Source organism: Oreochromis aureus, linkage group 6, assembly GCF_013358895.1.
Source record: "Oreochromis aureus strain Israel breed Guangdong linkage group 6, ZZ_aureus, whole genome shotgun sequence".
Taxonomy (NCBI): Eukaryota; Metazoa; Chordata; class Actinopteri; order Cichliformes; family Cichlidae; genus Oreochromis; species Oreochromis aureus.
The window spans coordinates 29,538,196-29,554,881 of NC_052947.1; the positions used below are offsets into that span (position 1 = coordinate 29,538,196).

General features: G+C 37.6%; 1 protein-coding gene across 1 annotated transcript in view; it reads left to right on the forward strand.

Moving 5' to 3' along the window:
- The window catches only part of LOC116323508 (zeta-sarcoglycan), a 168,688-nt gene that overhangs the window by 134,611 nt on the left and 17,391 nt on the right, over positions 1–16,686 (forward strand). Inside the window, exon 7 of the mRNA XM_031743855.2 lies at positions 6,405–6,528. Coding sequence (XP_031599715.1) covers positions 6,405–6,528 — 124 coding nt within the window. The remainder of the gene's footprint in view (positions 1–6,404; positions 6,529–16,686) is intronic.

The following is a 16,686-nucleotide window of genomic DNA, read 5'->3' on the forward strand; positions in this document are numbered from 1 at the left end:
CAGCCTACTTCAAGTATTTTTAATTCAGGAGACATTATCGTGATGCTAGTGATCTACTCTACTTTAGCACTTAATGAAGTAAACGTCTAAAATGAAGTGAATCTACATTTGAAATTAGTGTAATTAAGACAATTGTTTTTATTTTGTCTCTAAACATGAGTTTGGAGAAGCAATGTCCACCTAAAATTACTTCTCCAGAGAGTAATTTTAAAAGGAACACCTTTCTGTTACAGAAACAAACTATCAGGTGAAGCATAAACATCCTGAATATAAACCTGATAAGAGAGTAGAAGGAATGTTCAAACAGAAATATATTCTAAATGTTCATTACGTGAGTGCAGCTAAACATGAAAACCCCCTGCTTGTTGTTATAATGCAGTGGGCTGGATGAGAGAGGTTCTAGTTTGGACACACAGAAAGTGGGGTAAGTCGCATAGTCTTAGGAAACTTAAGACAAACAGCAATAGAATTCCTTTTTTTACAAGTTTCTTAGAATATATATATATATATATATATATATATATATATATATATATATATATATATATCTTTCTTTAGTTTGAGAGCAAAACTCTGACTTGGGGTGTAGTTGTGGGGCAGGGTACTCCTGGGGTCCACCAACTGCTTGTTTCACTCAGCTGTCCAGAGAATTGCAACCTTGGTCTGATTCCAAACCATGCAAAAGCATCATAAATGGTGTTGGACTGAGGGCACTGCTATGTCATCCTCATGGGCTGGTAACAGAAGAGGCAGGCAGCCTGGGGACGCTTCAAAAGGAGTTGCAGAATAGAGTTGTGTGCATACTCAATTCAAGGCCAATGTAAGCTCTAGGTAGATTGCAGATTGTGAGTAGATCGTGCGCATCATCCCCATTACTTTTTGGATGATACTCAAGCTAACCTTGGCATGTAGTGCTTTACAAAAAGTCTTCTACACTTGAGAGATAAACTGGGAACCTCTGTCAGAAACAGTGTCACTGGGGAAACTATGGAAGAAGAAAACATGCTGTAGTGAACCGATAAATTCTGTCCTCCACTGCAGAGACCGATAAAGTCTCTGCATTGGAGGTCAATTTGGGTAGTAGTAAAGTGGGCTGCCTTTGAGAACGTGTCTACAACTCTTTAATAACACTTATGGAAAAGCTGGCAAAACCCAGGATGCACTGAAGCTGTTTTCTGGGAGAGGGAATTTAGCCACTGCTCTCATCTTTTCTGGATGTGCTTTCATTTACCCACTCTGAATTATATACCCCAAAAATGAGACTAAGAAAAAATGTGGTAATGGTTCTAGGGTCTATGACCCAGTGTTTATGTATTCTTGGGGGGAAATCTGGGAAGACTCTTTCCGTCTCCCCAATGAGTCATGTTCCTATGTTTGTTTCTCCCCGGTCCCAGTGTCAAGCCTGTCTGCTTTAGTCTTTGTCTCCGTGGGTTTCATACTTTTTGGGTTTTCTTGTCAGTCTCTCATCCTGTGTTCAGTGTGTTGAGTTTTTCGTCCCCTGTCCTTTTAGTCTTTATTTGTTCCAGCTGTGTTCCCTCCTGTTTCCCATCCTGTTGTTATACTTTGTGTAGTCGTACATTCCTAGTTGCAAAATCATAGTTCCTAGCTTATCTTTTGTTTGTTTCTATTAGTGTTTTCATATTTTATTTCGAGTACCATATTACAGCAAATAAAGCTGCCTCTTTTAGTTCACTCCCTTTGCTTCTGAGTCCTGCATTTGAGTCATTTATCTGCCTGCCACACAGCTTTACATGAAACATGGAGCTTTGAAACAGAGCTGGTTTTCTAGGAGCCTCTACAATAGCTTCCTCACATACTGTTGATACCCAGTATGAAAAAGATGAGGATGTCATCAAGGTATATAAACACTGATTAACAAAAGTCATTTACTGGGGTTTGGAAAACTGCTGGAGTATTGATTAGTCCAAATGAAATGACTACATATAAAAAGTTTGACTGCAGTTTTACATTTATCTTTTCAATACAAACTAGAAATGACAAGCATTTCTGAGATCCAAATTGGTGAAGATGGTGGCTCCCTGCAAAGGCTGTAAAGTTGTACTGTTTGAGGGCAGGGTGTGTTTATTCTTGATTGTGATCTGGTTTAGACGTTTATAGTCAATACATGTTTTGCTTCCGCTGGTGAAGAGGATAGCCATAAGATTGCTGCTTCTAAGGACTCCTTAACCTATTTTTCTATAGCTTCTTTCTCTGGCTGTGACAGATTCTATAATTTGGTGGTCAGGAGGGGTCACAGTCATAGGATCAATGTGTGAAAATGAGAGTGTGTTGAGGCACCTAGACCACAGTAAACCTCTGGCACAGAAGAGAGGTCAGGTGGAGACAAGATGGAGGGTGGCTAAGGTCAAACAACAGCTGATATGGCTGACTGAAAGCAAGTGGAAAGACAAAAGTAACACCAACTGGCAATCCTTCTCAATTTACAACTTGCACAAGAGACTACATTGGAGCTGTTTAGTGGCTAGCTAATCCTTAACCCTTTAAAGCCGGTCGGAGCGGGCACGCTCCGTTTTGCGTAACTATTTTTAAATCCCGGTAGCACTGCAACCACGTAAGCTAGCGCAATAATTTGTTTTGCATATGAAACCGGAGGAGTTGTACTTACATCTTATGCCATCAGCTTGTCCTAGGTCACAGTTTCCTTCCATATATGGCTTTGCAAAAATTGCATAAAGGCACTTGCACCAACAAAAACATAATATTCCTGAAACATGCTTTACCGATCTGATCAGCTGTTCGTAACACTTCCTACGTCCATCGGCGCGAACTATCGCATGTTCGCCGTGACCTGCCCAAAGCCGGAAGTGACGTCATTTTGCGGACATGTAGTTTTTTACCATCAAGGCCTTGTGAGCATATACTTGTGTTTTTAAAAGTTATGTTTGACTTTATGACTTTCTGTGTCGTTTCAATGATGCTTAGGACTCATATTGCACTGCTGGAAATAGTTTATTTTGATGCACATGCTGTCTTTTTTGCAAATTTGCATTATAATATTTATTTTCGTTTTTCCTGCAATATATAAAAATTGGTGTATTTCAAAAATAAAACAATGAAGACACTAAGAATACATTTCCTGTGGTGGGATACTATTTTGTGCAACTTTTCTGTATTTACAGTTTTGAGGGATAAGCCTCTTAAATTTCTCTAACTAGAAATATATGTTAAAAAAACAAAAACGATTTTCAATTTTTTGGTAGTTTATTGCATTTTTTGCAATTTATGTAATTACTATGCACTTAATGCATACATATTATTAAAATTTGGGCGATAATGGTGGTATTGATGTATAGCAACTTGAAATGCTCCCAAAAATGGCACTACAGCATGTAAAAATATAATATAAGCTCTGGCGGACTTGGTTCTATGGTAGGTCTTAAAGGGTTAAATTGACCATTAAAACTGTTAAAATAATCTTGGAGAGCCAAATTTCACCATTGTGATCCAGTGGTCACATGAAGCTGCAGTAGCATAGCTGGATAATCAGCTATAGCTGGATAGTCAGATATGCTGCCAGAGATTGACATGTCTATGAGCAGCATTCTCCCAGAGTAAAGGGGTCATCAAACTCAGCTAAGAAATCATTAATAGGCATGGCTCCTAATGGCTAAATAAACATTCATGAATAAATGTATCTATTTATTTTTTCTAAAGGCCTTCTCTTTAAAAGACTAACCACATACAATACCTGGGGAGAATCTTTAGAAAACAAGCGGGGATGATGACCAAAAGGAAGCAAATGCTGGAGCAATTACCCACTACCAATATAACCTCCCTCAGCCTCAAGCATGGGGGAAGAAGCATCACAGAAGGGAGGTGGGGAATCTTTTTAGGCTTGCAGGGGTTTTAGCTGCGGACTGAGACAAAACTAACAGAGTGCTTGGTGAAGCTAGAGATTGGAGGAGAGCTCTGATTACAACAACTTGTTTTGGGATGTGATGTTGTTCCAGCAATGTGCAGATAATCTGTTGACTGAGTATAATCCTTGGTTAGTAAGGTAATTTTTTAATTGATGCCAAGCCTATACCGGAAGCATCAATCTAAAACCACCCTCCCCTTGTTCATATTCAAGATCATTGCAGCTGTGTTTGTCCATTCTTCCCACTGGTTCAAATATGACTAGAGTGTCTTTGTGGTTCTCCTGTGTCTCATTCTATCATTTTGTCATAATGAACTCAAAATGGATAGACCTTTATATGTTAGTCCACAACTGCAAATCAAAGTGTTTATTAACAGAGGCTAATCTGAGCAGTGAATAATTGTTGCAGACAACTAATGAGTGGGCTAGAAGGTCAGTGTTCAGTGTCCAGTTCCAGTGAGATTGGGGGATCCACAAAACCTTTTCAGAGAAGCCTTGAAAATCTGGAGCACATACCAAGGAGTTTCTAAAGACAGAAACAACAGATAAGTTACAAGGAATTAAAGAAAGCATGAAGCAAGTGAAGCCTGATATTACTGCTACTGCAGCTGAACAACCTGGTAAAGGTGGATGAAAGAATGTGGTCTTTATATACAAAGGATGAATAATGGAAACCAGGTGTGCACTGCCTCCCAGTCTTGATTAACTGCCACATCCCAGAGTGGCAACCTGTTATGCATTCATGAGCAAGAATAAGGGAGAAAATGTGAGGGACTGAAGGCGCAGAGACCATGACACTACTAAAGTAGCTTTTTTTTCTGTCAGATAATGTTTAATTTTTCAGATTGAATCTTCAATTGTTAATTTTTTCCCACCACAGTGCTTGTGTCAATTGTGTGAATAAACTGTTTTCAGCTTCTACACAGTAAAAGTAAATGACTTTAGCCCGGGGACTGTAGTCTAGTGAAGGACATTAACAGTGGAAGCTTGATATCATCACCAAAGTGCTCCTGGCCAAGGGCTTCTTTCCTATTTCTTTTTTACATCCATCTGTTTTTTGAACACAGATCTGACAAACATCATGAGTTCAGTTAATCTAGTCTTTGGCTTGAACACTTTATCCTTTCAGCCTCTCCTTATGGATTGGGAAACCAATCTTTTGAAGTGCCCTTGAGCAAAGCTTGTCTGGAAAACTGAAACATGTTTGTTATTTGGTCTTTGGTGTGTATGTAGTGTGTAACTTGTTATATCTCACATCAGAAATTGCTCTTTATTCGATTTAATTTGCCAATATGTCCTCGAGCGAAGCATTGTGCTTATCTTACTCCACCAAACTGTTTAATCACCTTGTATTATTTTCAGCTTCACACAACCCTACCTACTGACCGTTCAATGCACCTATATTCTCTGAAAGAAAAATACGTTTCTGCTCACTAAAATTAAATTACTTTTTTTTAAATCAAAACCTGAAAATGGATGTGTTGCTCTGTAAACATCACATTCTGTTTATTATGTATTAAACATGTGAGAAAAAGACTAAATTAAAAGTTTAATATATTTTCTATGAAACTTTGCTGTGTAATACTAAAAAAGGAGTGTAACTGTGCCATTCTACCCAGCCTCCTGAGGAAGTGATAAGATAAGATAACCTTTCTTAGTCCCACACGTGGGAAATTTGTTAATCACTTACTGATGATTCCAGACTAAAAACACTATAATACACCTCCAAACTGTCTGTATTCACAGTTATCTGCTGGTGCCAGTACAGTTTATTTAATGGTTGTTATAGTGATAAAAATTTCATAGTCTTACTTGGTAAATTATTGCTACTACTGTAGACTACTGTAGTTTGTAGTTTGCCTGTTCCTAGGTTGTCATACAACACAATTATACACAAGTCACAATCCCTGTTTGAATTAATTTGGAATAATTTTCCAAACTGGTTACAACTTAATGTCAAATAATAGCAAGTACACTTTTATTCATTGTATTAGCAAAAATGTCTATCTCAACAAGCTTTTCAAGAGCTTACTTGATAACCCTGAAACAGGGAAGTCTAAATACATGTTTATGTTAGTGCTTATTACAAAGTAATCACAAATCATTGTTTTTATAAAATTTCCTAAGAATATAGTAGGGCTCTATCCAAAATTTTCAGTGTACATTTATCATTAAATGAGTAACTGAGAAAGTTCAAGTTTTGTGTTCAAGAAGTTGTATTTTATTGAATGTTTTACTTTGTTTACCTACAGAGTACGATGCTCCGTACTCACTCAAGAGTAAATATTCAGTTGTTATACAAGAACCTTCATTGCTTTTGATTAAAAAGCTGGTGGATTAAAAACTGTGTTCACAAAACAGTCATTGAGAAAGTTAAATAAAACAAAAACAAAATCATCTAATGGTAGCTGAAATATCAACCTAAAATCACCTTGCTCATGTTCATACTACAAATCCTTGCAGGTGTGTGTGTCCATTCTTTCCAGTGCTTCCAGCATGACTAGACTGTGCTAATGGTTCTCAGGTTGGAGTCCCCAACTCGGACCCTAACTCTAGAGGCCCCCAGAGGTGTGGAGGTCAGTGCTGGAGTGGGAGATTTTACGGCGTCTTGTAGAAAAGACCTCCTCTTGCAGTCCTCAGAAGGAGAGGTGAGTGTGAGCTTACATTGTATTTATTAATGCGTGTGTGTGTTTGCATGTAAAACTGTTTGTGTACATACTGTTGTGTTTTACTGTGTTGGGTATCTGTGAATGTTTGGAAGAGAAATGGAAGTTAGAAGCTAGGGTGGGAGATATATCAAATATCCTCAATGTATCGTGGATTTTTCCACGTACGGTGGTTAAAATGGCTTTTTGTAATCATCGAGTATAAGTTGCCATGGAAATATTAAGCTGTCTGCACGTAATTTACTGAGTTTTTTTAATGAGTTTTTTTTTATGCCAATGCTGTGAATGTATTATTAATCCTCCCCCCTCCCAATCGTAAAATGTTCTACTTGACACAGTGCGTTGAACATGTGTGTTTATATACTACCAGACAGGGAAAATATGGCGACAGCGGGAATTTCAGCCAAGTGAGGGAATGAGACTCACTGTCGTTTGGATTTTACGAGGATGTCGAACAAAATCCGATAATTTGCAAAACGTGCCATAAAACTATTCCTGCAAAAGGCAGGAGTACCAGAAATGTATTCCACCAGCTGAAAAGTCATCCACTGAAAAATTCAGTCTCTCCACACACCAAAGAAAACGTTAAATAAACCAGCAGTGATACTTGTGACTGTTCTTGGTCAGTCGTTTTTATAACCACTGTCTAGACTTTTGTTTCTGTAATTTGAGGTCATCACATTTTTATTTTACAATTTTTATATGTTATGAGATCAAAAGAGCACCATTTTTATTTCGATTGTTTTATTTTGCCTCGTGAATTCTTGCTTGATGTCCTTTTTGTTTCTTATTATGATCTTTTGTTTGTTAAAGAGAGAGACATACTGTGACAGTATAGTCATTTGTGAAAAACCTTGGTGGGCAACGGATGGTTAAAAAGTGGTTAAAATTAAACATTTTAATTAATTCAGATTTTTTGTATTTAAAGTAGAAAAAAATATTGAACGGTTGATTTGAATGAGTATACAAGTGCAATTTTAGGCACCATGTGGTTGAAAATAACATTGCTTTTTGGAGGTTATTTAAAAATATCGTGATAAATATTGTGTATTGTGATATAGCCGAAAGATATCACGATATTAGATTTTCCTCATATCGCCTGGCTCTATTAGAAGCTGACAAAAATAGCTATATTTATATGTGAATACAAGAGAACACAAACCAGTTGGGTGTTTTTGTTAGTGTGTGTGTGTGTGTGTGTGTGTGTGTGTGTGTGTGTGTGTGTGTGTGTGTGTGTGTATGTGTGTGTGTTCTTTAGACTCTGTGGCACTCTATAGTGTTGGGCCCGCTTCATTAAAGTACCTTATTAGGCTAATGAGCGTCATCAATCCATGCGACCTTGTCCTCCTTTTTCTCCCCTCCTCTGCTCATCACTCCTTTCTTCCTCTTTTCTATTTGGGAAAAGTGACTTCATTAAAGCTGGTTTGATGAGGTTCCCTGTCAGTTGTTGCTGCTGTGTGTGTGTTTGTATGTGTGAAGTGTCATTGTTAGCCTGTTATCTCACTGTCAAGCTCTTTGCATAGCAGCCTGCCACATTGCGTGAGCACCGAAGCAGACTTAGCCATTATCCTTATGTGTGGCTGTAAGTGTGTGTATGTAAGTGTGTGTCAGCCTGCCATATTGCATGTCCGCTGGAGCATAGTGTGTCATTAACTTACTAATTAACAGAAGAATGACCCCCACTCATTGCACTCACTGTCATTGTCAGTCACACTCACAAACTGACTTCTACTACAAATACACACACTCCCATTTTCTCTCTCTCTCACACACACACACACACACACACACACACACACACACACACACACACCAACAGACACAAACAGGTAAAAGTTGGGTTCTCTTCTCCATTTCTCATTTCCTGTGTTTTATCACAATCTTCTTTCTTTTCTTTCCTTCTGCTGCTGTTGATTCTTACTGCCTTATTCTCGTTTCCTTATCTTTTTTCTTCTACCGGGCCTTACTTGTAAAAAGTACACAACAAAAGCTACATATAACTTGATACTGTGGACACAAATTCTAATTTTAGCATATGATAAGAATACAGTAGTCATAATAATAAAATGGGAGAGCTAGGAAAATATCTATAGGGTTACCCCAATATATGTAGTCATACTGACTATACAGGAGTGAAATTGTTGATGATGTGTAGAGGGCATGGCGAGGTTTAGTGCACTGTATGGTCATTATAGTAAAAATGGCATAATAAAACTAAATGAACATAAACACCTGTTTTGCAGACAGTGTAATGTGTTTGTATCTGAACAATAGTCCATTTATCTAAACAGTAATTGCAGATCAGGCTTTGACAAATTGCACAGACATTTTCCACAGTATTGTGCTTTATTGTGCAAATTTTGAAGTCATGTTTAATGACGTACGAAATATATAATGTAGGTATCTAACCGCACAATCGTAAGAGTGTCTGTTATTTCACAATGCTATTTTTATTGCCAGGACTAAATTATTTAAAATGTTTGTATCTCCAGCTAACTGGAAACACTATCACTTCATAGATACCAAACTACCTTTGGTTGGCATATGTTTAGTTTTTAGGCTCATTTTAACTTTAAACCCACACCACCACAGTAGAAATTCAGTTTAAAGACATGAGTTTGATGAACCAGATTTACTAGTACTTTTCTGTTAATTGCCTGTTCCACCCAGCAGAGGCTGTCAGTGTTTTTAACAATGCCCAGTCACCCCAGCTTGCCCCATCAGCTCACTTGTTCCACATTACTTATGCTATGTGTATTCGTACTCTCGATTCACCACTTCACTTGGTAACTCAGCTTGGTTTTAATCACATTGTCCTCATTACATTCTACTTTCTGACCAGCCTTTTTTTTGTAATAACCTCTCAGACCTCTGTTGGTTATACAGGCAACAGTTAAAAACTTTTACCATCTGTCTCTTGTTGTGACAGTTATCAAAAGCTTCCACAATTAACCCATCCAAACAGTTTTTTGTCTAACAACCCAACAATCTGCCACTGTGAAAGACACAAGCAAACGGATTAAGTTAAAATTATTATTTTAATTAATGATATTTTTTCCAGTACAAATAGAGGGAAGAATTGTGATATAACTTTTTAATCTGTTTCTAATATAAATACTGTACAAATCTTAATACACTGCATTTAAAGTACTTTCAAGACATTGCACCTCGCTGAAAGAAAGCATTACCACAACAAGAGAGCTGTCAGGTGAAACAATGGAAGGGATTATCCATCTAGTCTAAGAAGGAAATCCAGTATCAAAAATCAATATCATTTACTACACAGAATTAGTTCTATCTACTGTATGATTTGGTACAAATACAAACAAAATGAGAGGGTTTTAAAAGGAAAATATTCAGGTAGACAAAAGATATCAAAGGATATCAGTGGACTAAAGTGAAGTAATTTTGGTCATCGGATGACTGGATGAAAGTAATCTTTGACAGTGATGAATAGCAAATCTGCTTTAGCAATGGAGGTGATACTAAAACTTTTAAAGCTGACTGAGAAAACAAGCAGTTTTCCCCACTCATTTATGATCTGGATTTTTTATGCCATATAAAGGATCAGAGCATGTGGGAATCATTCCATTATCAGTAAATGCACAGGTACATGCTGAAATTTTCTCATTCTGTCCAAACATTAGCCATAAATTTGGGTTAATGAAGATAAAGGAATTTTTCAGAATGATAATCCCACCAAGCAATGTTTTTTTTCTTTTTCAGAAAAGGCATTTCAGCTCAGTAATATAATGACAAGTAAAAAGTCCGGATGCCAATCAGAAAATTGTTGTTGAAAGGAAATGACCTATCCTGGAAGCAGGTATCAGGAATCAGCTATATTCCTAATTTCATTTTTTTTCCCCTGTACTTGAACTAGAAAAAGAAACAAAAAACATCCTAATAATTAAAATAACATGAATAAATTTTTTGAGGAGTGCCAGAGGGAAGCCAGAATGTTCAGCTACTAAATAAAAAAATGTTTAATCTTGTATTTATTATTAATTTTTTTGTGCGTTTATTATTTTACCCATGGGTTGTAACTTCCACTCAAAAGAGATTTTCAGAACATATGGTTTTCACTCAGATGACAGCAGTCTGTGTGACATACATGGCAAGCTTACAGGGAGTTCTAAAGGAGGTTATGAACTTATAGAGTGTTCAGAAGTATTAAAAATCCCCAAGGACTGTCTGGTTCCAGTGAGTGGGTACTCATTCGAACAGTGAAACATTTCTAGGGACAGAGAGTGCGTGAGTCTGCAAGTTCAGTGGCATTTGTTTTTATCCTGTTGTTAGGATGTGTGTCATGCATGGAGAGGAGACATTCAATTGCCTGCCTTGCGGTGCCGATGATATAAGATTGTCTTTTAACCAAGTTCATTGTCAGAGAGCAACATTAAAGTTGTATTGCAAGACAGATGATTTTGAATATGTGCGTATTGCTGATTTTTTCTGATGTGGCTTGTGTGACTACCATGTTGTTGTTTCTGTACATTTTTACAGCTTCAGAGAATAAGAAAATAATTTTGACAAGGCTTTTCCCTCTTATTTCATCTTCCCCTCTACAACTTTATTTTTCAGCAAGTCTCTCATTCTGTCTATCATTGAATTATTACTTCGTCTTATTTTCCTTTCTCTCCTCATTTGTCTCATTCCTCACCTTTCCTATGCCCTACTCCTCCTTTCTTTTCTCCTCTTGTTTTTTGTGTAACCTTCTCTTTCTACATCTTCTTCTCTTCCTCCACCTCCCTCTTCTCCTCTGCAGCCCCTCAGTCCTTCATCTCTCAGTAACCCAGCCTATCTAATTAACTTTCCACTGCTAGGGTTATACATCACTGTAGCTGTCACTTCACAAGAAAAGGGGAGGGGAATTTTAATTCTTACCTCTTTTCTGTCATCTCTTCCTTTCTCTCTCACTCCCTCTGTTTCATATGTTTAGTCTTTGGTCTCTTTGTGGTCTTTGTTCATCCATTATCTCTCTCTGTTTCTGTCTCCATCTCTGTCTGTCATCCCTGCATAAATAGATGTCTCCCTATTGATGGTGAACATTAGCATGAGGCAGAGTGTAACAAGGGTTTTGGTGTGGGCCTTTAGCAAGACTTGATACCATGAAAGGCTTGAGAAAATGAAGGATTTGTGGTGCACTGCTTCTCAACCTCCTCACCCTTTATTACAGCACTTGTCAGCTTTAGATTAACAGAAAGAAAAACCTTGTTCACCAAAGGTATAAGTTTTGAAATGCCAAAGAGGGCTTATATAAAAAGCTTTAAATTACCAAAATATAGAAATGAATAAGGTCACACTTGAAAAGAATACAGCTAATAGAATGGGTAGAAGATATGAATGAACCTAAGAATAATTACTGTGAAAAAAGCATTATCATGGTAAAATCTAAACTCCAAACAGTTTCCTTAAGAGAACAGTCTGAAGCTGCAGGTTTTTTACTACTAGAGTGCAGGAGCACATAATGCTTCGAATAGCCAAAAGGTTCAAGCAAGGGTCTCAGGCTGTGGCAGGCTTTTGCAGATTTCTACGGAGTAGCCGAAGGGAACACATGTTCAGCTGATCACTGTATCTGAAAGTGAGTCTGTTCCACAGCAGGAAGCACAAATACTCCATCAACGTCCAAGTGCGGTGCGACTCCACAACTGTAATTACCAGTGCCATGGCTAAATACCCAGGGTCCGACTACAATTCCTTCATTCTGAAATATCATCAACCTTTTTCCAGAAAATGAAAGATGGTGGTAGCGGTTTTTATATGATTTTTTCTTCTTTGGGAACCCCTCATAATGAATTAACCTATTAAGCTTCTATTTATTTCCTGTAAGGAGGACATTATATTTGGGGTGTCACCCTGGTCAAAAACATTGTGGCTTCATGTCAACATTTACATGGAATCATTAATCATGGGTCAATACTGAAGCTTACAAAGTTTCCACCTACTTATTTAATGGATTAGGTTTGCCTGCATTGATTTCAGTCTGAAATACATACTTTGCAAAAGTCTGGAGCCAATCATCTTGTCTTTACATTTTACTACAAAAATAAAGAATAGGTGCAAAAATGATGAAAATATAGTACAGAAGGCAAAACCAAGTTTGTACAATTTGAAGAGGCTTGTTAGTATTATAAAGTGACCACCTTTATTCTTCGAAACAGCCTGAAATGTCTTAAGCAAGATTTCTTCTGATTTTATAAAGTAGTTCTTGAAGGACATTTAAGATTTCTTTTTATGTTGGCTGTCTTTTGTTCCCTTCTCGGTCAGGACGAACCCACACTGCTTCAACAATGTTGAGTTCCAAACTCTGCAGAAGTCCACACTGTTAGACTTTTCATCTCCACTTTACGGTAACATACTGGCGTCACTGTTGCCAGCGTCATACCGTGACGCCATGTTACGGTAGCTTACCGTTCTGCAGGATGATACCGTTTTTTGCTGGTGTGGTATAATACTCTTGGACAAATTATGGTAACGCACCGTAGCTTTTTTTACGGTATCTCACTGGCGTCACTGTCGCCAGTGAGATACCGTTATGTCGTTATGTCGTAAATTACGTCAACAAAGTAACATCATACTGTGATTAAGAAATTGGTATACTACCGTTTATTCACGGTATGTCACTGTAAGCCCGCTGCAAGGTAATAAACTGCAATATATTAACCAGTAACTTACCGTTATCACGCATCATCAGTACCAAAAATATTCATCTCTGCTAGAGGATACCGTGTCCCAACAGGCGGTCATTTACTGTTTAACAGGTCGTAATTTACCGTAATTTCAGTTAACAGTAACATACTGTAAGAGACTGGAGGGTTCCAAAAAAACTGGATGGATGGATGGATAGATAGATAGACACACACACACAAAATATAATTCATGTGCTTTACACCACTTTTTATTTCAGTTCCGATTTTCCTCTGCAGAAATACACATTTCCAAAATCAAAAACTGAAACGAACTGAAAACATATTTTCATTGAGAAAGCACTTGTTTTTACTAAACCATGTAATCCATTATTTTCTCAGATGGTTGTACAAACAATAACGATATTATGTCATATCCATATCATGGCAGACAACATATGCTCAAGTGTTGGGTTTTCTTAGTTATATTTTGTAGGGTCTTAAACCTACAATGTGAAGTGCCTTGGCATTCATTTTGTTGCACCATACAAACAAACTGAATTGTAATGAATATAATATCAAGCCCCACACTTCTGCCTTTATATACACTTTGTCCAAAATACTGGCTCACACCACCAAATCAATGCACAAAGCAGGGTCCACAAGGACATGGATGAGCGTGTGTGGTGAAGGAACTTGACTGACCTGCACTGAACCCTGATCTTGCTTTGTGGACTGAGTTCATTGATTTGTAGGGTGAGCCAATACATGTGACAATTAAAGTGTAAGTAGCTGAAATAATTTTTAACAAACGGGTAAAAGAAGGGAAAAAATCAACACTGTTGCACTCAAAAACCTGTTGGACAGAGACAGCGTCTTGCAAGATGGCAAGAGAGCTTGTCTTCATTGTTGCTCATCTTGTGTAAATGTCCAGAAAGCATGGGCCACGGATCATCTGTGGAGACACAGGTAACAACACATTGGTCACTTAAATTATACAAGAAATTCACTAAAATGGCAAAAACAGTTACCTAATTTGAAGTTCTCCACTCAAATTCAGTAAGCCACTGGAGGAAAGTTGTGACATGAGGGTTAATGTGAACAACCTTTCGCTTCACAGTGGTCCCAGTCTTTCTGCTTGTCCCAACCTTGGAGGTACATTTTGTTCCCTCTTCAGGGTTTATCCTTACAAAAACCTTGCACACGCTGACTCCTGGTATTCCAGGTTCAATACATAGAATGAACCAAAGAAGACTGACATTGCATCAGCAAAGATGTTCTCTTTGTCCAGCTCAACAATTACACGCCCTCTGCACTCACCATCCAGCAGGTGGCGGTCATCATTGAACTTTGTCCTTAAATGTATAGGGGCAACATGTTGTCATTATGCAACATAAAATAATTTCAATACTTCACTTCTTCACACTGTCTAGATAGTCATAAAGCAAATAGCTATGTACAGTTAATTATTAATGGCCTTATGTACATAAGTCCGTTTTAACATATTATAATTGTACATAATTGGGAATTATTCTGCCCATTAAACACACCTAACAAAGAGTCAGCCCAGTTAAATTACCGGAGATGAATCAACTGTATGGTTATTTTGGAGTTTATAGTTTGTTCTGCTGTTAAACTTTACAGTATTGACTTCAGTATTTTTGCTGTTGGTGTAGCTAGATTACTATGTTGATCAGTAATATGTAATGTGAAATTTGATATTGTTACTTTGCTGGATTCACTGAGACACATGTCCAACAACCTTGGTTTATAAAGGAAATTACAGAAATTTGAGCTAACAAAACAGAGACTGGATACCTGTGTCCACGAAAAGCTTCTGTGCCAAACAGAAATTTTAATATGGTCTAATCAGCTCTATTTCATAAATGACTTCTTACCAAGCATAATCAGCCTTGGGGTGCTTGGCAGGCTTTTAACATGCAAACTGAACAATATAAATTTGCGTGCACTGAAGCCACAAAATTTAGAAATACACAGTTGCAAAAGTTCAGTGACCAATTACCTTTCCTGAATGACATATGCAATGCAAAAATAAGAGTATTGTCAATAGGGTCCAATTCCCAGTTTTACATGATCAAAATTATTCACAAAAGGCTTCAATAAACAGAAAATGTGTGCCGACAAGAGAGCAGTGCACAAAAACGAAAAGATATTTGAGCTCGACGCTTTAATGGGTTTAACATGACTTAGTCAGCACTCCGCAGTACAGGTAGTACAAGCACACCTGAAAACACTGACCAGCTAACAGCTTTAAGCATTTGGGCGCAACCTCGGTAGTTCACCGATTCACCTGTTGCAAACGTCCAAGTTTCTATCAAGTCTCATAAATCCATCGGCAACTATTACCTAACTAGTCTTTTGAGTCTCCACATTCATAGCTATTGACATTTTGTCTTAGCATTTGAATGAAAATATCCTGGTACGGTAGCTTAAAAGTCAAAACAAACAGTAATAAGAACGCATTTCGGACTTCTCTCGAATAAGTGAAAAAACACTTACCTTCAGACTGATTAGCTGGTTCTGATCCAACTTTAATGTGTCCCATGTCAGTCCGTTTTAGGAAAAAGTGTTAAGTGGTTTCATTTAATTTTGGGATACTCCCGCATGGACGAGCAATTTGGAGTCTAGCAGAGTTATCACGAATAGCATACGATCTTCAGATATAATCCAATCAACCTTGCATTTAACCCGATTGAACATCCAGTTACCTCTGACTACTTCTAAGTTGCACATGTTAACGGTCTCATCATCACTCTGTGCTGCAGCGAACTGGATCTGTGGCACAGAATAGTTGATGGTCATGTTGTTCTCCTGCTTTGCAGCTTTGTTTGAGTGTGAATTGCGGCTTAAACGTGCAAAACTAAGAGAAGCAGATCAATATTTTCTTCTTGTTGTTATTTAATGGTGGTTGGCAACCAGCGAAAGGAGCATTAACCACTCGAGCAATATTTTCTATCCCCATTGTTGTTTTGAAAGTGAATACCCGACGTGTGCGTCATACGTCACGTTGTACGTCAGGTGAAGGTGTGGTGTCGGCTATCGCACCTGTCGCATTAAAAAGCTTTAAAAACGTAACAATTGCTTTAAAAACACAACCCAACGCGCTAAACTGTGATAATGTGCAGAGCATATTATTAGGTTAGTTCACTGTAGTTAGGCAGAGGTGTCTTAAAAAGTACCACCTTATACAAAACAAATGAAGGTCCAGAAAGAATAAGAAGAGAAAAAGGAACACCCTGCTAAATTAAGTCATTTTTAAACATTACTCTAAATGTAGCCATTAGTATTTGTTGCTGGCCATACAAAAAAAAATAAGTATACTTCAATTATATTTCCCAAGTATACCTTACCTAGTACGTATACTAATAATGCTTCTTGGGACTATATTGGCCCCGCTTTAGTACATAACAGTATTCTTGAAATTAACTTTTAGATGTACTTTTTGTTCACCATAATTGTACTAGCATAATGTCATAATGTCTACAAGAGTATA